The sequence below is a fragment of the Oncorhynchus mykiss genome, chromosome 8 (assembly GCF_013265735.2).
Source record: "Oncorhynchus mykiss isolate Arlee chromosome 8, USDA_OmykA_1.1, whole genome shotgun sequence".
In the NCBI taxonomy this organism is placed as follows: Eukaryota; Metazoa; Chordata; class Actinopteri; order Salmoniformes; family Salmonidae; genus Oncorhynchus; species Oncorhynchus mykiss.
Window position 1 is genome coordinate 78335438 of NC_048572.1, and position 27195 is coordinate 78362632.

The following is a 27195-nucleotide window of genomic DNA, read 5'->3' on the forward strand; positions in this document are numbered from 1 at the left end:
GGACACTTGTGCAGAGTGAATAAAATCAAATTGTGCGCATACTGTGATGAAGTATACTCGGAGAGATAGATTAGAGTTTGTTACTTTTAAAAACATTTGGCTTTTACATTTAAATCTCTCAAGCACGCGCGCGCGCACACACAAACACACACACACACACACACATACACAGGTGCATGACTTGATGCCAGACCCCCTGGCACAGACGTCTGTTCAACGTATATTCCATTCCACATTGGTTCAACGTATATTCATTGAAATTACGTGGAAACAACGTTTATTCAACCAGTGTGTGGCCAGTGCATACTCTTCACACATATACAGTGTGTTCTGTCTGTGAATCCCACACGAAAATAATGCGCGTAACCGCCCCCGTTTTAAATACACAGGGGCGCGCCCACATACATCTTGATACCCGGCTCAGCCAATTTTCAGTGGAAGTGTTGTTGGACAAGGGATGAGATATAGCCAACGAGCGCCTATAACACAGAACAACAACACAGCCAAACGTGGACGAGGACTTTACGCAATATTTACCTACCTTGGAACAAGATAAATTATTTACAAAAACCATGTTGGATTGACTGGAGAAAAACTCTAATCAATGGATTGGTTTTGAGATCGTTTGGTAATATTATCACTTCAGGAGTCTGAGAGAGGGAGAGTGAGCGCGCGCCTCTGTCTGTGTGTTTGAGTCTGAGTGAAAGGACCGAGAAGGAGCGGGAGAGAGAGGGAGGGGAGGGAGGTGGGATCAGGAAAGATATATTCTTTCAGTGATGGAACTCACAATGGAAAACCTTGGAAACCTCCACGGCGTCTCGCACTCACAGGCCGGGGAACTGATGAGCTCCACGCACGCCCGGCAGTCCTCCGCCCCTTCACACCGGAATCTGGTTTCTCACGCACACGGCCGGTCGGCCATGGTGTCTAGTATGGCCGCGATCCTGGATGGTACCGGGGACTACCGGACAGACCCCTCGGCGCTCTCTGGCCACCTCCACCCGGCTATGAGCATGTGTGAGTCCGGGATGAGCCTGAGCAACACCTACACCACCCTGACCCCTCTCCAGCACCTACCTCCCATATCCACGGTCTCCGACAAGTTCCACCACCCACACCCACACTCCCACCACCACGCAGCCGCCCACCAGCGACTCTCCGCGGGGAACGTCAGCGGGAGCTTTACGTTGATGAGGGATGACCACCGTGGGCTGACGTCTATGGGAAACCTGTACGGCCACTACCCTAAAGATATGTCCGGCATGGTCCATGGGTCACTCTCCCCGTTGTCCAACAGTCTCGGCTCTTTGCACAACTCCCAGCAGACGCTCTCAGCCTACGGTCCAAGTGCTCACCTTACCAATGATGCCAAGATGCTCTCTCCCGTGACAGGCTTCGAGTCCCACGCCGCAATGCTGTCCCGGAGCGAGGAGCACCTTGCCAGGGGGTTAGGCGGCCATGGGCATGGCATGATGTCCAACCTCAACGGGATGCACCATCCGCACAGCCACCTTCACTCCCAGGCCAATGGGGCAGCGATGCTGGCCGAGCGAGAGAGGCACGGGGCTGGGTCCGGCCAGGGAGGAGTGTCGGGAGGGCAGGCGGAGGAGATCAACACGAAAGAGGTGGCTCAACGGATAACGGCAGAGCTGAAGCGCTACTCAATTCCCCAGGCTATTTTCGCCCAGAGGATCCTATGTCGGTCCCAAGGAACCCTCTCGGATCTTCTGCGGAACCCCAAGCCGTGGAGTAAACTCAAGTCAGGCCGGGAGACGTTTAGGAGAATGTGGAAGTGGCTCCAGGAGCCCGAGTTTCAGCGGATGTCTGCCCTTCGGTTGGCGGGTAAGATGCTTCTGGTCTCACGGCCTTTCTCGTGTGGGCTGCTTATTCAACAGCCGATCGTAACTATTGACGTTTTACGCATAAAAGCGTAGTTTGTTCAATCTTTTGTCAAACCCTCTCTATTTAATGTTACGATAAATAACTAGCTGTATGGGCTACTACAATGAACCTGATATGCTATATATAACTTATTTTAGGCTAAAGACGTCCAGCGTTGTAAGAAAAATCACAGTAAAACGAACGTTATACACGTCAGACAAAACCACAACTTCCAAACGATTCAGCACCATAGTCAGTGCAAAACGGGTGCAACAAAAACGAGACCAAATACGTCTTAAACTTCAGAGCAGACTTTGTGAGATAATCGTTCTCTCTTTTTAAATCGCCGTTTTTGTTGTTGAGAGACACAGTATCTGCGGTACAGTGCAAGTGATTGCATGATATCCCTGTCAGCATTTGTTGGTGTGACACGTTCCAAGAGAAACTGCATGCACACTGTTACACCTCAGCCCAACGTTAACAGGGTTTTTTGTCGGCTACTCATGCAGCCTGATATAACCATTGAGAGGACCTGGACATTTCATAGTCATGTAAGCCTAATATGAGGCTCTGGTGTATTATGGGGATATGTGTGGTCTGTTACGCGCCAGGCCGGATGTGTGTGTGTAATAATACATTGCATTTGTAGAGCACTTGACATTTACAGACAGACATCACAAAGTTATTTACATTGTGTGCTTTAATAATAGGGGAAAACTATTAGGCGAGAATTAAAAGATAGCTAGTGGCCTAGAACTATACAATACGCACAATAATAAGGGAGGCGACAGAGACTGAAAACATAAAACTTGGTGTCTAAAACATGTCGTCCTGTCCATCGTGGTTCTCTCTAGTGAATCCCACATGTTCCAAACATGTCACCCACACAGTCACTCTCTCTCATTGGTCCCGCTTGCCCCGCCAGCTTGAACATCAAGGCCTAAACTCGTCGCAGGTTGGTATTTATTGTCCTTAGTATTGTTCTGGAGGCAGCTCTGCAGAGAGGTTACTAGCTGGCACGCTGGCATAGCCACAAAGTCATACAAACTGAGTTTAAACCTAACCGTAACCCTAACCTTAACCACACTGCTAACCCTATGTTTACCCCTAACCTTCAATTAAGACCAAAAATAAACATTTTGTTTTCATGAATTTTTACGATATAGCAGCTGGCCCATCTAGCGGATATCGCTCAGTTCTGCCTCCAGGGCAAGATTCCTGACAATACATGTCAACCTACAAACTAGTCGCGCAGGAGGAGAGCGCGTCAGAGGGGCGCGTGACCTCTGGCTGCACGGTCAATACGCGAGTTCCCACTCTCCCCTTTTAAATGTGGCACATGGATCAATATTCGAATCCAGACCTGAAATACAGCTAACCACATGGCCGCGCCGGGTTTTCATTTAGGCAGCTTTTGTAGTTTAAGGTCTAAAATTAGACCAGATAGGCCTATGGGTTGTCCCGTCTGTCTACCACTGGCGTCCTCCTGCTTTGGTGACGCAGGCGTTTAGTTGCCTGGTCGAATACCGAATACTGACTCGTATCACTGGTTACCTGCCTGTTAAGTTTATTTCGACATTTAAAATGCTGTCGAGCCTATCCCTTGGCCATAGAAAAACATTTACTATAAAATACAAACTATTTTCGTGCAAAGGCATTTTCTTGCCACGGACACATTTTCACCACAGTAGGTCCTAAGTGACCAAATAAAGGCCACAAAGACCTTCGTCATGTTTTAATTATAATTTTTCTCTATGCGGTTGATTTGTTTGATTCATTTTATCACGTTTATGTTTTCAATCGTTGTCCAGTCAATAATTTAAAAACAAGAGACATTTGAAATGATTGTACAAGAAAAAATATAATAAACCCCAATGAAAAACGTATAGTTAGAGTTGTTTTTCCAATTGGTTATTACATTTCTGAGAAAATGTATAGTTTTACTGTAAAACAGGAGGGATATTTTCAGACAATTTCAGACAAAACCATGTTGTGTCCAATAAAGTTTGTACCATGTTTTGTGCTGCTACCATGTTGTGCTCCTACCATGTTGTGTTGCTACCATGTTGTGTTGTCATGTGTTGCTGCCATGCTATGTTGTTGTCTTAGGTCTCTCTTTATGTAGTGTTGTGGTGTCTCTCTTGTCGTGATGTGTGTTTTGTCCTATATATACAGTGGGGCAAAAAGTATTTAGTCAGCCACCAATTGTACAAGTTCTCCCACTTAAAAAGATGAGAGAGACCTGTCATTTTCATCATAGGTACACTTCAACTATGACAGACAAAATGAGAAAAAAAATCCAGAAAATCACATTGTAGGATTTTTAATGAATTTATTTGCAAATTATGGTGGAAAATAAGTATTTGGTCACCTACAAACAAGCAAGATTTCTGGCTCTCACAGACCTGTAACTCCTCCTGTAACCCTGTAACACCTGTAACTCCTCCACTCGTTACCTGTATTAATGGCACCTGTTTGATCTTGTTATCAGTATAAAAGACACCTGTCCACAACCTCAAACAGTCACACTCCAAACTCCACTATGGCCAAGACCAAAGAGCTGTCAAAGGACACCAGAAACAAAATTGTAGACCTGCACCAGACTGGGAAGACTGAATCTGCAATAGGTAAGCAGCTTGGTTTGAAGAAATCAACTGTGGGAGCAATTATTAGGAAATGGAAGACATACAAGACCACTGATAATCTCCCTCGATCTGGGGCTCCACGCAAGATCTCACCCTGTGGGGTCAAAATGATCACAAGAACGGTGAGCAAAAATTCCAGAACCACACGGGGGACATAGTGAATGACCTGCAGAGAGCTGGGACCAAAGTAACAAAGCCTACCATCAGTAACACACTACGCCGCCAGGGACTCAAATCCTGCAATGCCAGACGTGTCCCCCTGCTTAAGCCAGTACATGTCCAGGCCCATCTGAAGTTTGCTAGAGAGCATTTGGATGATCCAGAAGAAGATTGGGAGAATGTCATATGCTCAGATGAAACCAAAATATAACTTTTTGGTAAAAAATCAACTCGTCGTGTTTGGAGGACAAAGAATGCTGAGTTGCATCCAAAGAACACCATACCTACTGTGAAGCATGGGGGTGGAAACATCATGCTTTGGGGCTGTTTTTCTGCAAAGGGACCAGGACGACTGATCCGTGTAAAGGAAAGAATGAATGGGGCCATGTATCGTGAGATTTTGAGTGAAAACCTCCTTCCATCAGCAAGGGCATTGAAGATGAAACGTGGATGGGTCTTTCAGCATGACAATGATCCCAAACACACCGCCCGGGCAACGAAGGAGTGGCTTCGTAAGAAGCATTTCAAGGTCCTGGAGTGGCCCAGCCAGTCTCCAGATCTCAACCCCATAGAAAATATTTGGAGGGAGTTGAAAGTCTGTGTTGCCCAGCAACAGCCCCAAAACATCACTGCTCTAGAGGAGATATGCATGGAGGAATGGGCCAAAATACCAACAACAGTGTGTGAAAACCTTGTGAAGACTTACAGAAAACGTTTGACCTCTGTCATTGCCAACAAAGGGTATATAACAAAGTAGTGAGATAGACTTTTGTTATTGACCAAATACTTATTTTCCACCATAATTTGCAAATAAATTCATAAAAATCCTACAATGTGATTTTCTGGATTTTTTTTCTTCTCATTTTGTCTGTCATAGTTGAAGTGTACCTATGATGAAAATGACAGGCCTCTCTCATGTTTTTAAGTGGGAGAACTTACACAATTGGTGGCTGACTAAATACTTTTTTGCCCCACTGTATATATACAGTATATATATTTTTGTTAAATTCCCAGTCCCCGTCTCCCGCAGGAGGCCTTTTGCCTTTTGGTAGGCCTTCATTGTAAATAAGAATTTGTTCTTAACTGACTTGCCTTGTTATATAAAGGTTCTGTCCCCTAATCATGGTGAAAATATTCTCACTCTGTATAATAGCTGAATATTCCATTGACATATCATTTCCGTTCATATGCTTTAATAGTTTAATTTACTCATAAACAAACTGTAGAAACAACTAGGATAAATCATACAAAGCTTATATGTGATCCCATTACATGCATGTCTTTTCTCCATTCTAATCTGTCAAAAGGAAGATCCCTCTGAACACGGTGTAGTGGTGTGCATTCTCTTGTGATTAGTGCCCAGAGGGGTTGATTTTAGTACCCCTCCCACAACTTTCAATTAAATCATATACATCTGAATGGCTGATGAGTTATTGACTCATGATAAGTGTGTGTGTGTAAGCCTTTGTGTGTGTGTTTGTGTGTCAGCAAGCATGTGTTGAGTTGAAATGCTGATCGCACCAAATCACAACCAAGTTTCCTGTGTGTATGTGTTCAAGAGTAGCCTGGTCTATCTCATTGTCATACCATGCATATTTGGCAAGGCATTGAACCAACACAAAAAAAGGAGTTGGTAAAATCTCAAACATATGGGATCAGCAGGCTAGTTCAAGGGTCCATAAGGACACAGACTGTTGAAGCTGCTAGCAGGTTGTTGGAGATGGTGTTCTTGTAGTACATCATTTTCACAGGTGTTGCAGTCAATACCACTGATTCCTCTGCACTGTCACACGCTCTACTCTACAGGTCAGACAGGGCAACAGTTGTTTGAAGTTGTACCACTACAGAACGGATACTGGTGCAACCTTTCCTGATAGGAATCTAAAAAAAAGACAATGAAAAAGCCAGATAGTTAGGTAGATAGATATATACAGTTGAAGTCGGAAGTTTACATACACTTAGGTTGGAGTCATTAAAACGTGTTTTCCAACCTCTCCACACATTTCTTGTTAACAAACTACAGTTTTGGCAAGTCGGTTAGGACGTCTACCTTGTGCATGACACAAGTAATTTTTCCAACAATTGTTCACAGACAGATTATTTCACTTATAATTCACTGTATCACAATTCCAGTGGGTCAGAAGTTTACACACACTAAGTTGACTGTGCCTTTAAACAGCTTGGAAAATTCCAGAAAATGATGTCATGGCTTTAGAAGCCTCTGATAGGCTAATTGACATAATTTGAGTCAATTGGAGGTGTACCTGTGGATGTATTTCAAGGCCTACCTTCAAACTCAGTGCCTCTTTGCTTGACATCATGGGAAAATCTAAAGAAATCAGCAAAAAAATTGTAGATCTCCACAAGTCTGGTTCCTCCTTGGGAGCAATTTCCAAACACCTGAAGGTACCACGTTCATCTGTACAAACAATAGTACGCAAGTATAAACACCATTGGACCATGCAGCCGCCATACCGATCAAGAAGGAGACGCGTTCTGTCTCCTAGAGATGGACGTACTTTGGTGCCAAAAGTGCAAATCAATCCCAGAACAACTGCAAAGGACCCCGTGAAGATGCTGGAGGAAACAGGTCCAAAAGTATCTATATCCACAGTAAAACGAGTCCTATATCGACACAACCTGAAAGGCCGCTCAGCAAGGAAGAAGCCCATGCTCCAAAACCGCCATAAAAATGCCAGACTACTGTTTGCAACTGCACATGGGGACAAAGATCATACTTTTTGGAGAAATGTCCTCTGTTCTGATGAAACAAAAATAGAACTGTTTGGCCATAATGACCATCGTTATGTTTGGAGGAAAAAGTGGGAGGCTTGCAAGCCAAAGAACACCATCCCAACTTTGAAGTACGGGGGTGGCAGCATCATGTTGTGGGGGTGCTTTGTTGCACTTCACAAAATAGATGGCATCATAAGGCAGGAAAATTATGTGGATATATTGAAGAAACATCTCAAGACACCAGTTAGAGCTTGGGTCCTCCAACTGGACAATGACCCCAAGCATATTTCCAAAGTTGTGGCAAAATGGCTTAAGGACAACAAAGTCAAGGTATTGGAGTGGCCATCACAAAGACCTGACCTCAATCCTATAGAATATTTGTGGGCAGAACTGAAAAAGCGTGTGCAGGCAAAGAGGCCTACAAACCTGACTCAGTTACACCAGCTCTGTCAGGAGGAATGAGGCCTAAAAACCTGACTCAGTTACAACAGCTCTGTCAGGAGGAATGGGCCAAAATTCCTCCAACTTATTGTGGGAAGCTTGTGGAAGGCTACCTGAAATGTTTTACCCAAGTTAAACTATTTAAAGGCAATGCTACCAAACACTAATTGAGTGTATGTAAACTTCTGACCCACTGGAAATGTGATGAAAGAAATAAAACCTGAAATAAATCATTCTCTGCATCATTGACACTCCCATCAATGGTCCTCCCTGCTACTACAGAACAAACATCCATGTTTACTGCTACCAGCGCTCCCAGTCTCAGAATTATATCTTCATCCATGTTTCTCAAACGTCATTCTTAAAATGAAGTGGTGATCCTGACTGACCTAAGACAGGGAATCTTTACTAGGATTAAGTGTCAGGAATTGTGAAAAACTGAGTTTAAATGTATTTGGCTAAGGTGTATGTAAACTTCCGATTTCAACCGTAGGTAGGTAGATAGATAGATAGATAGATAGCTGTAGCCGTATAGCTGTGCTAGTGATTGTCATTAATAGTGTAGCTCTGTCCTTTCTCTGTTTGCCTGGCTTTGCACATAGGAAATCAATAAAGCTGCTTCCCATTCCCAACCCCCTCTCTCTCTGTCTGTCTGTCTGTCTGTCTGTCTGTCTGTCTGTCTGTCTGTCTGTCTGTCTCTGTCTCTGTCTCTCTGTCTGTCTGTCTCTCTCTGTCTGTATGTCTGTGTCTCTCTGTCTGTCTGTCTGTCTGTCTGTCTGTCTGTCTGTCTGTCTGTCTGTCTGTCTGTCTGTCTGTCTCTGTCTGTCTGCCTTTCTCTCTCTCTCTCTCATTTTGTCTCTGCCATCTTCTCTGCAATTCATCACAAAAACATGACCTATCATCCATTATGACTGCCACTAGAACCGGACAGGCTGCTTCAGTGGTCTGGAAACCCACACACTGCAGGAAACAGAGTTGAGGGATAAAGCTCGAGGACTGGAAACCCAAACACTGTAGGAAACAGAGTTGAGGGATAAAGCTCGAGGACTGGAAACCCAAACACTGTAGGAAACAGAGTTGAGGGATAAAGCTCGAGGACTGGAAACCCAAACACTGTAGGAAACAGAGTTGAGGGTTGAAGCTCGAGGACTGGAAACCCAAACACTGTAGGAAACTCGAGGATAGAAGGAAATCCATCTGCTATAATGTGATAAATATGAGGAGGAAAAGCTGCAAATCTATTGTGTCATTTTAGTGTAAGAGCTGTTTGAAAAGACCACTTGAATTTTCAGTCTGTTTTGGTGGGATGCCTGCCTTGGTGTTTTGGTGGGATAACTGCCTGGTGACAGGCAAGTTACCAGACCAATAAGAAAGAGAGTTCCAAACCTCTCTGCCAATCACAGCTAGTTTTCAGTTTTCCTCTCCTCACAAAGACCACTCCCAGCCTGTCCTAGCAAAAATATTGCTTTGCTAAGAAGCATTTTTCTTCTTCTTTTTGACAATTTGAATTTAAAACCCAGAAATGATTTGATATTGATATAAAAACGTCTGCATTGGACCATTAAGTTGTCCTTTGTGGCTCAGTTGGTAGAGCATGGCGCTTGTAACCCCAGGGTAGTGGGTTTGATTATTCCCTGGACCACCCATATGTTAAACATATGCAAGCATGACTGTAAGTTGCTTTGGATAAAAGCGACAGCTAATTAACATATTATTAAGCCAGGATTTGGTCTATGGTGTACAGCAGTTGTCTTTGTGGTTGATTCTTTCTCTGCGACTGTGTCAGTTGGTGTTCACCAGGGTGTTAGAGAGCTACAAGGTAGGCATGCTTTCGCTCCAGCACAGGACTAACATATGTGATTCAACTATACCACCTGAGCTGTGTGAGGTACATGGCGTGAGGTGGGGAGCTGTCCTTGTTCCTGATCATTCAGACTGTGATTCTGAATGGACAGCTGGTCCCAGGTGTGTCATTCGTGATAGTGGAGGTAGAACTGGGACAGAGCGAACAATCTGATCATAAGTCAGATGTTGTTTGATCATATTCATCAGGGTTCAATGCTCAGAACATTGTTGTTATTATTAGACGTTATTATTAGAAATGTGATCTACAGAATGGAATAACACTATTTATAAACTGGGTGGTTCGATCCCTGAATTTTGATTGGCTGACAGCCGTGGTATATCAGACCATATACCATAGGTATGACAAAACATGTATTTTTACTGCTCTAATTACATTGGTAACCAGTTTATAATATCAATAAGGCACCTCAGGGGTTTGTGATGTATGGCCAATATACCACAGCTAAGGGCTGTGTCCAGACACTCCGCGTTGTGTTGTGCATAAGAACAGCCCTTAGTCGTGGTATATTGGCCATATACCACACCCCCTCATGGCTTATTGCTCAATTATATCCTTATCTCTCTGTTGTGGGGGCGCCCATACCCCAACACTGCCAGCGCCATTCATATATTTTGTAGACCAATGTCTTTGATGCCGTCTATGAAAGATTAATGCCAATCTGTAGTTTAGCCCAGTGTTCTTGGTTTATGCAATTAAATGCAAATGTTCAGATCGCTGCAAGTAAATGAACTCTATCAAAACGTAAACAAAAAGAGTGATATGTGAAATAAGAGAGCAGGGGCTGGTATTGATTCAGGGTTGGGGAGTTTGGGCTTTGTGTGAACAGGCTGATAGAGGTAGGGTAGTGAAAGGATCGATAGAGACTTTAATAATTGATAAGCATGAGGGAGAGGGAGATGGAGGAGAGTGGAAGGAAGAGAGAGAAGGAGGAGTAGAGTGGTGTAGCCCTTGTAAGAGACTCACTTCTGGGTAAGCAAAGCAAATGTGTGGTTAACACACAGCGTCAACCACAACCCCGACATACGTGTGGTACCTACAAACAGAATTGTGTATAACATGCTGTTTAAACCTGTGGAAAAACCACCAACATCCCACTTCAGACACTAAATGAACTGGGTTACTAAGAATGCACTGGTTAAATCTGTGGTCGACAACATCTGCATATCCTAACACTTTTTAATTGAACCTTTATTGAAACCTGAAAGTCATTTTATGATAAATAATATCTTGTAGAAAGGAGACAGATTTACATAGAATAGCCCTCGCAAGACAAAGGCAGTGTTTTTTTAACAGAGGATTCTAGTATATGTAGTCTGCCATAGTAACGATCCATTTCTGCTTATGTCAGCAAAACCACCTTAATGCAATCCAGGCTTGTGATGTCATTTCGTTTTTAATGGTTGCTATGGTTTATGGGGTATGTAAATGCATCTTTATGTAGGCATGCATGCACATTGTACTGTGCGTGTGTGTGTGTGTGTGTGTGCGTGTGCGTGTGTGTTTGTGTTTGTGTGTGGTGTGTACATGTGTGATTGGGTTATACAGTGTGTCTGCACTATACATTGTTCAGGCTTATCTGACTCGCTCAGAATCGGTATCGATTTCCTCTCCTCTCCTCTGCTCTCTCTCTCTCTCTCTCTCTCTCTCTCTCTCTCTCTCTCTCTCTCTCTGTCTGTCTCCCTCCATCTCTGGCACTGCACCAGCAGAAGCCAGCCGAGCAGATCCATCCCTCTCCTTTCCTCCCCCTCCTCTCCCCTCTGCATCATTGACTCTCCCATCAATGGTCCTCCCTGCTACTACAGAACAAACATCCATGTTTACTGCTACCAGCACTCCCAGTTTCAGAATTATATCTTCATCCATGTTTCTCAAACGTCAAATTTCGAAGTTGCAATCCAAGTTCAGGCATTAATTAAGGTTATTAAGGTTAGGCATTAACTCAGAATGGTTCATGGTTAAGGTTTGGGTAGCGCTATATAAAACCCATTATTATTGTTAGTGTTATGAAGACTATCAAAGGGGAATAGGTCAATATTTACATATTATATACAATAATTCTCTCATCTGGGCTGTAACGGAGGAATTTATTTTAAAACATAAAAAAAGCCTAAATTGTCGAATTATGTGTAGCCTTGTAAAAGGTAATGAAAGACTGGGGATCAGATCTCTGCATGAAAATTCGTAGACACGATCAGCTGGGAGGGTTCGGCTGGAGATGTGCTGTTCGTGTGCTGTTCTGAACATAGTTCTCTCCGTATAGGCGCTGTCCGTGGCTCTGACCATTCATTCTCTCGGTATAGGCTCTGTCCGTGGTTCTGACCATTCATTATCTCACTATAGGCGCTGTCCGTTGTTCTTACTATTCATTATCGCAGTATGGCGCTGTCCGTGGTTCTGACCTTTCATTTTCTCAGTATAGGCGCTGTCCATGGACTGAACAAAGTTGGCACAAATTACAACAGCATTCGTATTTGCATTCTGACCGGAATATATAACGTTTGGTGGCAACATTTTGTTTGTTTGTTTGTTTGTGTGTGTGTGTGTGTGTGTGTGTGTGTGTGTGTGTGTGTGTGTGTGTGTGTGTGTGTGTGTGTGTGTGTGTGTGTGTGTGTGTGTGTGTGTGTGTGTGTGTGTGTGTGTGTGTGTGTGTGTGTGTGTGTGTGTGTGTGTGTGTGTGTGTGTGTGTGTGTGTGTGTGTGTGTACCTATTCTCATGATTAGAATGTACAATAATAACACTAACGTTACATTTACACAACTTAAATTACATTAAATGGAAGACGGAAACATGCGCAACGGTCACCGGTTTATCTTTTGTAATAATAATATATTTTTTGCCTACTTCTATACATTTTTTTACCTTCATTTAACTTGGCAAGTCAGTTACGAACAAATTCTTATTTTCAATGACGGCCTAGGAACAGTGGGTTAACTACCTGTTCAGGGGCAGAACGACAGATTTGTACTTTGTCAGCTTGGGGATTTGAACTTGCAACCTTTCGGTTACTAGATTTGGGTCACTCTAACCACTAGGCTACCCTGCCGTCCCACATACTTCACTGATGAAATTATTTGACAAAAATGTACCGAAAAAAATACAACAACTAATGATGTAAATATACCTACTTAAAATACACATATATTTGTCTCTTTTTCTCAGAGCCAAACAGCGGAAAAGTAAAACATGGCTTGCTGAAATAGTCAAGTCGTGCATGATATGATCTAAATGTACACGAATCCGCATCAGTTACTTTTTCCTATTTTCATAAACAATTGTAAATACGCATGATTAAATACGCATCACTTATTTCTCGGTTTCCTTAGTTTCATCTATTTATTCAATTTGTTGCTACATATTATTGTTTTGATTATTTTAATGTGGAGGAAAAACAAAACCATGTTCTGAACTCTAAATTCCCTTATTTTAACCGTGTAGCCAAATTAATTTAGCCCTAAGAGCCTGTGACATAGGCTTTGTATTTTTTGTAACTTTATTTAACTAGGCAAGTCAGAACAATTTCTTATTTACAATGACAGCCAAACCCTAACGACGCTGGGCCAATCGTGCGCCGCCCTATGGGACTCTCAATCGCGGCCGTTTGTGATACAGCCTGGAATCGAACTAGGGTCTATAGTGACGTCTCTAGCTCTCGGGTGCAGTGCCTTAGACCGCTGCGCCACTCGGGAGCCCGAGAGGCTCAGGCATTGCCTTTTCAACTCAATACTAGTGCTTGACTTGACAGGAGCTAACCGGCACCTGAAATGTTCTACTGCTTGAGCTCCTGTTTCTCTTAAATATAAACAGTACCAGCACCGAAATTACTACCGAACACTTTTTCAGTCCAGGTCAAGCACTGCCCCATACTACAAACACCATACGAATAAAATGTTTAAAATAAATATCGTGTGCACAATAGCATAGCTTTTAAGAATAAATTGCATAACAAACTATTTCTGAAACCTTATTGTCCTATCGAATAAACAGCAGTTGTCTCCTTTCACTTTATAGGCTATGCCGCGAATAACAAATGGCTAGGAAGAATCTCTAAATTTCGGAAATATTTAGGTTCACAATATTGTGAATTATTTTCCCAAACATTCATTGTTACAGTTTGCTTAAATAATAGCTGTAATGAATATATAATGTAAATGCACGTTGAAAGGTGCAGTAGCAACCACAAGATAATTCAACTGCAATTACTTGCTTGGCTTAGGCTACATTAGAAAGCAAAGAATTTCATCAACAAATGAACGAAATGTTTCAGCAAAATCAATCCATTTTCAATTAATTACAGCAGCTTCTAATATAGGGACGGCGGTTGCTTGGCATGCCTTTGTGGGAACCCAACCGTTGACTGTACAGAATGCATTGGCTCTAATCAATACAATCAATGAGCGTAGATCTCAAAGGTGTGACGGACAGTTATTGATTGACATAAACTGTTTCTCGCCTGCAGTAGTCCGGCCGGTAAGGGAGAAGGCTCGTCTCACCGCACGCAAAACGCGATCACGTCATTCCGCCCCAGCCTCGGTCCCAGGCACACCGCTATAGCAGCACGGTGCGGTCAGTTATGAAACACACACACACACACACACACACACACACACACACATGGTCCACACTTAGAGTTGGGAGGGCAAAATACAGCACCTTTAAGGATCCTTTGAAAACACAGTCATTTTAATGAAATAACATTTTCATCATCAAACCTAAGATAATACATATGCATTGAAGTGTTTATACATAATCCCCTGCTTGCCAATGTTTGTGTCAGGATTTTCGCAGTGTTTGCTGTTTGCACATGCCTATTTGCATATTTTTTCAGGCCTTCTATGCAAATGTTTCAGATAAGCTTCTGCAATTGTATAAACCTATAATAACATAGTTACTTTCACCCAAACTGTGCTCGGAACATTGTATTTATTTATTAACAAACACACCGATATTCGCGTCAGTTGGAAGTCAACAGCGCCTTTATGTAGGCTACCCTGGTGCCTTTTCCAGCCTAAATAATGTCCATCCTATGATTCTCACCTGAGTCCAAGGTAGCTTCCTATAAGGGTACTATCTCCCAATAGCCTAATCCCTAGATTAGGCCTACTATATCCTTACACTGTAAATCCCAGTGTACAGGCCCTATCTAAGCTATCTCTCATGTTTCCTCCATGTCCTCCACGCTGTCACGTGGCAGAGCTCACAGCAAGGAAGTCTAGTTCTACCAACCACCTGCTACCCTTCTCATCGTTAAGTGTGACGTCACGCGTACACGACTTTGTAAGTGTGGGAGCGAATCATTATGATCAGGAGGGAGGCTAAACTTCCTTTCTTTTGCAATTGAACATTTCCAAAAGGAAAGAGACTGCATGAGAAGGAGAAAGTAGGTCTACAGTGTACGGTTGTTCTTGGTAAATATATGTAAATCAATTATTTGAATGCTGTGGTAACTGCGCAAAACAAACCTGGATTTGAGATTTGTGGTTGGTTACCACAGATTCTAACAACTCAGTGGCAGTCATGTCATGTAGCAATACATGAAGTATAAACTGGGGGGGTTCGAGTCCTGAATGCTGATTGGCCGAAAGCCGTGGTATATCAGGTATACCAGGGGTATGACAAAACATTTATTTTTACTGCTCTAATTACGTTGGTAACCAGTTTATAATAAAAATAAGGGATCCCAGGGGTTTGTGGTATATGGTCAGTATACCACGGCTAAGGGCTGTATCCAGGCACTCCACATTGTGTTGTGCATAAGAACAGCCCTTAGCCGTGGTATATTGGCCACATACCACACCCTCTCATGCATTATTGCTTGAGTATAGAGGAAGCGCCTTTGACCTTTGACCTTATAAATTGAAAGTAACTTGAATGGTGCTTGATGCAGTTGGTTTGATTATAATTAACCCAGAGGTTAAGTCTCACTCCGTAAGTCTCTGGATAATAGCATCTGTAAGAACAATATTGTGTAAAAAAATATAGCTAAAATATATTGACCATTCTAAGTAGAGTCCTGGGGGTAACTAGACAAATTGTCTAATTGTCTAATTGCTGACACAAAAAAAAGCGCCGTTTGGAAAAACATTGATAATGTGGATGAAGGTCATGCTTAGACAAAGTTATCTCCTAGTGCAGTATGTGTTAACTTCTTGTACAGTTGATTTCTCATGTAGGCTATGCTGTAGGCCTACCGTGGGGGTCTGGCTCTCAAGTGTTTGCGATGCTACTGGTTGAGCTAATGGGAGAGAAAGGAAGGGGAGAGTGGTGTTGGCATTGTAAAATGGCCGGTAGCAGCAGTTGTCTGAAAACAGGCATTACGTATAAAATGATCAGTATATTAGCACTAGTATTCAGTCATTACATTAGTCAGTATTGAGTTGAGTTGAAACGTCACTTAGAAAGCCAGGGGAGAGCTTGGCAAGGCCGAGCCTAAATGAATTGAATAAACGTTCCTTGAAATGGGTTTGAAGAGCAGATCAATCGATATGGGGACTATCAATCTGAGGGCAAATTAAAACAATTGAGAACAACAAGGGGAGCAACAGACGAAGCAGACTGGAGTGGATGGACTGCTGCTGTGCATTTGACCCAGAATGTGGAGAATAGTGGAACACTATAGAGTTAGTGTGAAGTGTGGTATGTGTGTGTGTTTGTGTGTGTGTCAGTCCACAGTTGTTAATGTCAGACTGAAGACTTGCAGAGAGACAATTAGTTGAGTAATTTCTACCTATAGGACTGAAGGACAAACAAACCTGAGATATATCATATTAGCTTGAATGGGAGAATAAACGTCAGAAAATAACTGGGCAGATATTTGGAGTAATGGGGATGTATGAAGGTCAGCATAATATGCTTTCAGAGACATAAAAACAGACCACACACACTCCCATTGCCCCCCCCCCCCCCACACACACAGCCTACAGTATAAAAACAGACCACACACACTCCCATTGCCCCCCCCCCACACACAGCCTACAGTATAAAAACAGACCACACACACTCCCATTGCCCCCCCCCCACACACAGCCTACAGTATAAAAACAGACCACACACACTCCCATTGCCCCCCCCCCCCACACACACAGCCTACAGTATAAAAACAGACCACACACACTCCCATTGCCCCCCCCCCCCCACACACACAGCCTACAGTATAAAAACAGACCACACACACTCCCATTGCCCCCCCCCCACACACAGCCTACAGTATAAAAACAGACCACACACACTCCCATTGCCCCCCCCCCCCACACACAGCCTACAGTATAAAAACAGACCACACACACTCCCATTGCCCCCCCCCCCCACACACAGCCTACAGTATAAAAACAGACCACACACACTCCCATTGCCCCCCCCCCCCACACACACAGCCTACAGTATAAAAACAGACCACACACACTCCCATTGCCCCCCCCCCCCACACACAGCCTACAGTATAAAAACAGACCACACACACTCCCATTGCCCCCCCCCCCCACACACAGCCTACAGTATAAAACAGACCACACACACTCCCATTGCCCCCCCCCCACACACAGCCTACAGTATAAAAACAGACCACACACACTCCCATTGCCCCCCCCCCCCCCACACACACAGCCTACAGTATAAAAACAGACCACACACACTCCCATTGCCCCCCCCCCCACACACAGCCTACAGTATAAAAACAGACCACACACACTCCCATTGCCCCCCCCCCCACACACAGCCTACAGTATAAAAACAGACCACACACACTCCCATTGCCCCCCCCCCCACACACAGCCTACAGTATAAAAACAGATCACACACACTCCCATTGCCCCCCCCCCCCACACACAGCCTACAGTATAAAAACAGACCACACACACTCCCATTGCCCCCCCCCCCCCCACACACAGCCTACAGTATAAAAACAGACCACACACACTCCCATTGCCCCCCCCCCCCACACACAGCCTACAGTATAAAAACAGACCACACACACTCCCATTGCCCCCCCCCCACACACAGCCTACAGTATAAAAACAGACCACACACACTCCCATTGCCCCCCCCACACACAGCCTACAGTATAAAAACATCCCATTGCCCCCCCCCCCCTCCCACACACACACACACAAACACACAGCCTACAGTTTATTGGCCTATACGCACACATCAACCTCACTGCCAAATCACGCACACACACACACACACACACACACACACACACACACACATTGATCGCCTCCACACAGTCAAATCTGTTTACTACTGTGGTCTAAACCTGCCATTCAGTCATCCATCATTTTCATACAGCACCTCCACATTGCAGAGAACATTACTCTCAGCCAGACACACACACACACACACACACACACACACACACACACACACACACACACACACACACACACACACACACACACACACACACACACACACACACACACATACACACACACACACACACACAGTAAGAGGAGGAAAGGCATTCCTTTGTGTTTTTCTATAACTTCAATACCAGTCTGACCACGGCTCTTTGTTCCTCCTGAGATAAACAATTTATTCTCTGGCTGTCTGTCACATGCTCGCTCCCGCTCTCTCCCCTGCCGTGAGTGGACTCGTGCGCGTGCTCAAGCATGCACACGGGTGTACACACACACACACACACGCACACACGCACACGCACGCACGCACACACACACACACACACACACACACACACACACACACACACACACACACACACACACACACACACACACACACACACACACACACACACACACGGGGGCTCGTGGATCAATATGGATCGATTGGGTGGGGAAGGGAGCCCTGATTACTGGACCAAGTGTTCAGGAGAAAACCGCGGAAAATCAATCATTGCAGCTTTTAGGGCAGCAGTACAGAACGGCTCAGAAACGCTAGGCCTACTATAGCAGCCGACAAAGCAAGAAAATACTCTCCACTCCACCACTCCACTAGCTACCAATGCAGCGCAGAGAGACACAAGGCCGATCACTGTCAAGGCAACAGTATTTCCACTTCTATCTCATGATGTAAGCAATATTACAGTGATTACCAATAGTAACTAGTTCATCTCCAAATGGAATTAACACACAGACACACACACACACACACACACACGCGCACACGCACGCACACGCACACACACACACGCACGCACGCACACACACACACGCACGCACACACACACACACACACACACATACACACGCGCACACGCACGCACGCACGCACACACACGCACGCACACACGCACACACGCACACACGCAAACACACTAGCTGAACTACCTCCCATCTCACTGTTTCTCTCAAAATCACATCATGTCTCTGTTGGGTAACTACACCTCTCCTCCTATCCCCTCTTTTCTTTTCATCTGTCCTCCCACTCTATCACTCTCACCTCTCCATCACCCAGAAGCCCTGTCCGTTCACTATATCGTTCCTTCATTTATCCTTCCATCCCTCTGTCCCTCCACCATTCCACCTGACAATCAATCTGTCTTTTCATCCATCCATCATCTCCCACCTACACCAGTTGACGTTAACCGTCCATCCATCCGAGGATGGGCAAAAATCACCAAATATCAAATCAAATAAAGTACAAAATACTTGTATTTTTTAAATGTATTTAATTCAAATTCATACATTTTTTATTTTACAATACAAAATAATTTTGCAAGTAGCCGGCTGAACAGCAACAACATTCTCAGTAACAGTTTGCATAAACTTTTAACTTGCTATGACTGTGATATGTTGTTGTTTATCTAACTTAATTGAATGCACTGACTGTAAGTTGCTCTGGATAAGAGTGTCTGCTGAATGACAGAAATGTAAAGATATACTGTATGTGAAACTGAACATACCTAAAGGAACCGCAAAGAACTCTGGCTTTTATGATGTATTATTGGCCTGGTTTCAGGGTGGAGCTCATTACAATAATACTATATTGATTTTTACATTTATATTTAGTTCATTTAGCAGACACTCTTATCACCCCATAGTGCCATCAGAATTCTGATACCAATGAAAGCTGAACTGCTATAAAAAATGGTATGAAAAAGTATTTTGAAAATACAAATTACAGCTCTCAAAATTATCTTTGTTACAACAAATATGGGATTGTAGTTCAGCCCAGTTCAATTCAAATGACAAAATATTCAGAAGTAACCGAAATAGATATTTCAAATACACAGAACAGAAATACTGCTCATCTCTGCCTGCATCTATCCTTTAATTATGTCCTCGCCACTTACTCCATCCCTCCTTTAATTATCTCCTCCCCACTTACTCCATCCCTCCTTTAATTATCTCCTCGCCACTTACTCCATCCCTCCTTTAATTATCTCCTCGCCACTTACTCCATCCCTCCTTTAATTATCTCCTCCCCACTTACTCCATCCCTCCTTTAATTATCTCCCCCCCACTTACTCCATCCCTCCTTTAATTATCTCCTCGCCACTTACTCCATCCCTCCTTTAATTATCTCCTCGCCACTTACTCCATCCCTCCTTTAATTATCTCCTCCCCACTTACTCAATCCCTCCTTTAATTATCTCCTCGCCACTTACTCCATCCCTCCTTTAATTATCTCCCCCCCACTTACTCCATCCATCCTTTATTATCTCCTCCCCACTTACTCCATCCCTCCTTTAATTATCTCCTCGCCACTTACTCCATCCCTCCTTTAATTATCTCCTCGCCACTTACTCCATCCCTCCTTTAATTATCTCCTCCCCACTTACTCCATCCCTCCTTTAATTATCTCCCCCCCACTTACTCCATCCCTCCTTTAATTATCTCCTCGCCACTTACTCCATCCCTCCTTTAATTATCTCCTCGCCACTTACTCCATCCCTCCTTTAATTATCTCCTCCCCACTTACTCAATCCCTCCTTTAATTATCTCCTCGCCACTTACTCCATCCCTCCTTTAATTATCTCCCCCCCACTTACTCCATCCATCCTTTATTATCTCCTCCCCACTTACTCCATCCCTCCTTTAATTATCTCCTCGCCACTTACTCCATCCCTCCTTTAATTATCTCCTCGCCACTTACTCCATCCCTCCTTTAATTATCTCCTCCCCACTTACTCCATCCCTCCTTTAATTATCTCCCCCCCACTTACTCCATCCATCCTTTATTATCTCCTCCCCACTTACTCCATCCCTCCTTTAATTATCTCCCCCCCACTTACTCCATCTATCCTTTAATTATCTCCTCGCCACTTACTCCATCCCTCCTTTAATTATCTCCTCGCCACTTACTCCATCCCTCCTTTAATTATCTCCTCGCCACTTACTCCATCCCTCCTTTAATTATCTCCCCCCCACTTACTCCATCCCTCCTTTAATTATCTCCTCCCCACTTACTCCATCCCTCCTTTAATTATCTCCTCGCCACTTACTCCATCCCTCCTTTAATTATCTCCTCCCCACTTACTCCATCCCTCCTTTAATTATCTCCTCGCCACTTACTCCATCCCTCCTTTAATTATCTCCTCGCCACTTACTCCATCCCTCCTTTAATTATCTCCTCGCCACTTACTCCATCCCTCCTTTAATTATCTCCTCGCCACTTACTCCATCCCTCCTTTAATTATCTCCTCGCCACTTACTCCATCCCTCCTTTAATTATCTCCTCGCCACTTACTCCATCCCTCCTTTAATTATCTCCCCCCCACTTACTCCATCCCTCCTTTAATTATCTCCTCCCCACTTACTCCATCCCTCCTTTAATTATCTCCTCCCCACTTACTCCATCCCTCCTTTAATTATCCCCCCCCCCACTTACTGCATCCCTCCTTTAATTATCTCCTCGCCACTTACTCCATCCCTCCTTTAATTATCTCCTCCCCACTTACTCCATCCCTCCTTTAATTATCTCCTCCCCACTTACTCCATCCCTCCTTTAATTATCTCCTCGCCACTTACTCCATCCCTCCTTTAATTATCTCCTCCCCACTTACTCCATCCCTCCTTTAATTATCCCCCCCCACTTACTCCATCCCTCCTTTAATTATCTCCTCGCCACTTACTCCATCCCTCCTTTAATTATCTCCTCCCCACTTACTCCATCCCTCCTTTAATTATCTCCTCGCCACTTACTCCATCCCTCCTTTAATTATCTCCTCCCCACTTACTCCATCCCTCCTTTAATTATCTCCCCCCCACTTACTCCATCCCTCCTTTAATTATCTCCTCCCCACTTACTCCATCCCTCCTTTAATTATCTCCCCCCCACTTACTCCATCCCTCCTTTAATTATCTCCCCCCCACTTACTCCATCCCTCCTTTAATTATCTCCTCCCCACTTACTCCATCCCTCCTTTAATTACGTCCTCGCCACTTACTCCATCCCTCCTTTAATTACCCCCCCCCCACTTACTCCATCCCTCCTTTAATTATCTCCTCCCCACTTACTCCATCCCTCCTTTAATTATCTCCTCCCCACTTACTCCATCCCTCCTTTAATTATCTCCTCCCCACTTACTCCATCCCTCCTTTAATTATCTCCCCCCCACTTACTCCATCCCTCCTTTAATTATCTCCTCCCCACTTACTCAATCCCTCCTTTAATTATGTCCTCGCCACTTACTCCATCCCTCCTTTAATTATCTCCTCCCCACTTACTCCATCCATCCTTTATTATCTCCTCCCCACTTACTCCATCCCTCCTTTAATTATCTCCTCCCCACTTACTCCATCCCTCCTTTAATTATCTCCCCCCCACTTACTCCATCCCTCCTTTAATTATCTCCTCCCCACTTACTCCATCCCTCCTTTAATTATCCCCCCCACTTACTCCATCCCTCCTTTAATTATCTCCTCCCCACTTACTCCATCCCTCCTTCAATTATCTCCTCCCCACTTACTCCATCCCTCCTTTAATTATCTCCTCCCCACTTACTCCATCCCTCCTTTAATTATCTCCTCCCCACTTACTCTTTCCTTCCCTCTCTTCACCCCCTCTCCATTTCATGTAGTAGGTTCCTGTTTGAGATATACTTTTGTATATTATCAATATTGCCAGTAAAATGAGGTCCAAATTCAACAGTATGGGCAAATGCTCTTGGAAAGAGCTTGGAAGACAGGAGGAAACTAAACCCTCCCCCTCTCTTCTCCCCGTCTTCTTCCTCTGCAGCCTGTAAGCGGAAGGAGCAGGACCAGGGTCGTGAGAGGAACCTGGTCCCCAAGAAACAGCGGTTGGTATTCACGGACCTGCAGCGCCGCACGCTGGCGGCCATCTTTAGGGAGAACCGCCGTCCATCCAAGGAGATGCAGATCACCATCAGCCATCAGCTAGGCCTGGAGCTCTCCACCGTCTCCAACTTCTTCATGAACGCTCGGCGACGCTGCCATGCCGACCGCTGGGGGTCCACTGGAGGCGCAGAGGGGAACGAGCACGCGGGTGTGCACGGGAGCGTGCACGGGCACGGTCATATGCAGGCTCATGGGAACAACAACAACGCCGGTTCGTCCCCGGCACAACCGGGCACCTCCTCTGCTACCACCTTCTCCAAGGCCTGAGATGGAGGGGAAGAGGGTGGTGGGATCTAAAGCAGAGGTCACTGACCCTGGTGGTCCTGGAGGGCTGTAGTGTGTGCATGCTTTTGTTCCAGCCCAGCACTAACACACCTGATTAATCTACTGAGTTGAATCAGGTGTGTATGACCATTGGTCTGAAGGTGTTCTCTTTTTGCGCTGAATCTCACCCTTTACTCCATTTAGTTGTGTCTGTCAGAAATCAAAGAGAAACCAATGGGTCTGGGGAGGATGTATTGGTATCCCAAATTATCCTCAGACACTTTAGTTTGAGCAAATCTGTCAGTAAAACCAAAGAAAAAACGATCCAGAGAAATTCAGAGGGTCGATCAGTTAGGTCCACAGAATAGCTTTCTCTCTCTTTTGGGATTGATCGGTCCACAAGCTTAAGTTTTTGACCAAGCAAATACACCAAAGACAAGCCCATGGTAATAGACCTGACTGCACAACATCAGAGGCCATGTTTGTGAAAAAGGCAAGGATAAACATGCAGACATGTCCTCTGCTCAGTCAGAAAAACACACCTTTCACTGTGTGTGTGTGTGTGTGTGTGTGTGTATGTGTGTATGTTCTGTACATGCATGTATGCTTGCGTGTGTGTGTGTACAATTCCACTCCAGGGGTGTAATTTCTGAGCAGCAATCTGTTTTCTGCAGTGCAAGTGCAACAGTGCCACCTGCTGGTTGTTACAGTACACTGTTGAGTGTTTCTGTGTGACAGGAGTAGGCAAATAATTTTTATCAGAGCGCATGGTCTGGGGCAGGAACACAGTTATAATAATTTGTACTCTGCAAATTGACCACAACTAAGCCCAAAAAGAGATTGTATTTGAAAGTAACAATAATTGAATTCCTTGATTACATTGAGACATGCACGATCACGTCTAATCTTTTATTCGTTGGAATAATTTGGAACAGACGTCCTAAATTAAACAATTTTTTTGCTTAGTTCCTTGTGATTTGACAGTATTTTTGACCAAATGCTAAAATCTCCCAAAATCATGATTATTATGTTTTACTAAAAACTTTGGCGGGGCATAATAAATCACTCGCTGCCCAGTTTTGGCCCTTGGGCCGCCTGTTGCCTACCCCTGCTGTCTGACACCACATCTCAAAAGTCTACCCGTCTCCGCTCATTCATCTGCACTGATATAAGACCTGGACAGGTGAAAGCCAAATACCAGAAGATCAGTCATTACACTGTTTCACCTATCCTGCACTTTCAGATCAGAGCAGATTAAGGAGCGGTTGAGACATGCACACACACACAGCCTGAGCTGCTTTGTTTTTGGAACAGAGGACATGTCTCAAGACTATCATCCATAATCATCTTTTGATGTTGATTTGATTAAGGTTCCATTTTTATGTATGGCTGTTAACTATGTAGCTACTGGAGGGTATGTTTAGGTACCAAAGACTAACAATCAAATGGGAATCATCTGGACCTTATTGAGTGTCCTATCAAGGTAAAGGGAGGGGATTGCCCTGCTCTAGTGGCCAAACCCAAGGGTCAAACTTCACAATATGATATGAGTGCCAATGACGTTTACCCTTTTATGATAATCAGAGAGAGCAGGTGCAGCTCCCTCACTTACCACGCCCCAGGTGGGCGGCCAGTGCCATAGCAACCAACACATCATTCTAGATCCCCTTATAGAGAGGAATTGGACGGGAAGATGTGGCCATTCCATACCTCAGAACAATGGATTCATGGATATGATCAATACTAACCAGAACATAATGAAAATGAACTGTAAATAAACTCTTTCTTTCAAGCTTCAGCTCTCTCCCTCTCCTCTCCTCTCCTCTCCTCTCCTCTCCTCTCCTCTCCTCTCCTCTCCTCTCCTCTCCTCTCCTCTCCTCTCCTCTCCTCTCCCTCTCCTCTCCTCTCCTCTCTTTCTTCTTCTTCTTTCTCTCTATAATATTGATGCGGGTAAAAGTAGTATTATAGTCACAAAGTTTCTCTGTTGTGACTATTGTGCTCTGTTGTGCTGAAACGGGAAACAAGCACCTTGTTGACAAAACAGAAAATATAAAAGACCAAAAAATAATAATCAACATGGAAAAAGACTGATCATTTTCAAGGGAATCAAACAAATACAAAATAATGACTGTGCATATTTGTGAATACTTGTGTGATGAAGTAGATTGACTCCTAGCTGGACTTCCCGAAGGACTTCTTTATGACCTCTGAATTTTCACCCCTGAACTGGACTGCCCCCTGCATTCCGCTCTGCTGAAAGCTCCAATGATGGGGCACCGCGTTGGGTGGAGGAAGGGGTGATGATGTCACTTCCTCTTTAACCTTTAACCTCTCATTTCCTGTTGGAGAGGTTTTATGGGGGACATACTGTAAAAGGCAGGATCCAGGAAGAAAAATATTTTTGGGGGGTTACTGTGGAAACCGACCTTGGAAATCCTTTTCCTTCCACTTGTGTAGCATCTTCTAGCGGGCGATAATCATATTTAAGGTGGAGATGCGGACAGGGACCATGGGGGGTGTAGAGACGGTTTCACTCAGAGGCAGAGAAGAGACAGGTGACTAAGAGAGATTTGTAGGTTTGTAGCGAGGATGTTAAAAGGATGTTCAAATCCAAAGTGAAGCTGAGACATGACGTATACCTCACACAATAGAGTGGACTGTGACACAGCCACGGATACCAAAGATACTTCAGCTGCCAGTCTGACGCTAGACCCAGGACTAGAAACCTAACACACACACACACACACACACACGCACGCACGCACGCACGCACGCACGCACGCACGCACACACACACACACACACACACACACACACACACACACACACACACACACACACAAAATCATAATCCCGCACACAGAGCAGTTAGACTACATACTGACCACAGGGAGGTGGTAGGTACAGTATATGCAGACAGAGTTGAGTGCCTTTCTCCTTCAACCATGGGTTAGAGTGCTCTGAACACACACATGACCAAACAGTCATGCACAGAAGTACAAACCTGCACACACACTCTCTCTCACTCACACACACCTCATTATTCGCATGCCAAGGTTAAGGGGGCACATACAGGGTGGAAAGGGGGGGGCAACAATTCACATTGAAATTCAAAAAGCACTGTTGTTTTGTATATTTTCTTAGACCTGCTTCTGTTGTTCTATACTAAACCAAATGATCACATGGGTCATCGAATGAGATACATTTTTACATGGGTGGTGTTGGTTTGATCAACATAGACCATGTGTTTGTGCGTGTGTGCGCCTGTGCTTGCAAGTGTGTGTGCGTGCCCCTGTGCTTGCAAGTGTGTGTGTGTGTGTGTGTGTGCCCCCGTGCTTACAAGTGTGTGTGTGTGTGTGTGCATGCAGTGGGGTGTTAATGTGCAGCAGGCCCCAGGTATGTAATAGAGGTGATAGAGTTGTGTCTATATTCTGTCACACACACACTCCTACCAGAGATATTTTGATGTCATTTATAACAGGAGTGTGGTGTGTCTGCTTCCAAAATCATACCCTCAGAGCCCTCTCTATCATTGACTAGCATTGGGGTAAATCAATGGCCAATCACCTATTCCCAAAACCACAGTGTTCCACCCTACTCCACTCTAACCCTCTTCATCTATCCCCTGTCCCGGCTGGCGTCACGACTAGGCAGACACGTGTAGACAATTCATCCTGATATACCTCAAATCTTTAATGTAAAGGTTACGTAGTGAAACAATAACAACAATGTTATTAGCAATGAGAGTCATCAGTCACTGCTAAAATAAGTGTTTTTCTTTATGGATAGAGTGTTCTAGAAACCCTTTGATAAGTGTTTTTCTTTATGGACAGTGTGTTCTAGAATCCTTTCTACTGTTTGTTTTCTTTATGGACAGTGTGTTCTAGAAGCTTTTTGACTGTTTGTTTTCTTTATGGACAGTGTGTTCTAGAAGCCTTTTGACTGT

General features: G+C 44.3%; 1 protein-coding gene across 1 annotated transcript; it reads left to right on the forward strand.

The window, feature by feature from the left end:
- Positions 1-463: 463 nt before the first annotated feature.
- Positions 464-26034, forward strand: onecut3b (one cut homeobox 3b). The gene is made up of 2 exons (XM_036986357.1): positions 464-1842; positions 22867-26034. The coding sequence occupies exons 1-2, from the start codon at positions 777-779 to the stop codon at positions 23250-23252; spliced, it is 1452 nt and encodes a 483-aa protein (XP_036842252.1). The 5' UTR covers positions 464-776; the 3' UTR covers positions 23253-26034.
- Positions 26035-27195: the final 1161 nt, after the last annotated feature.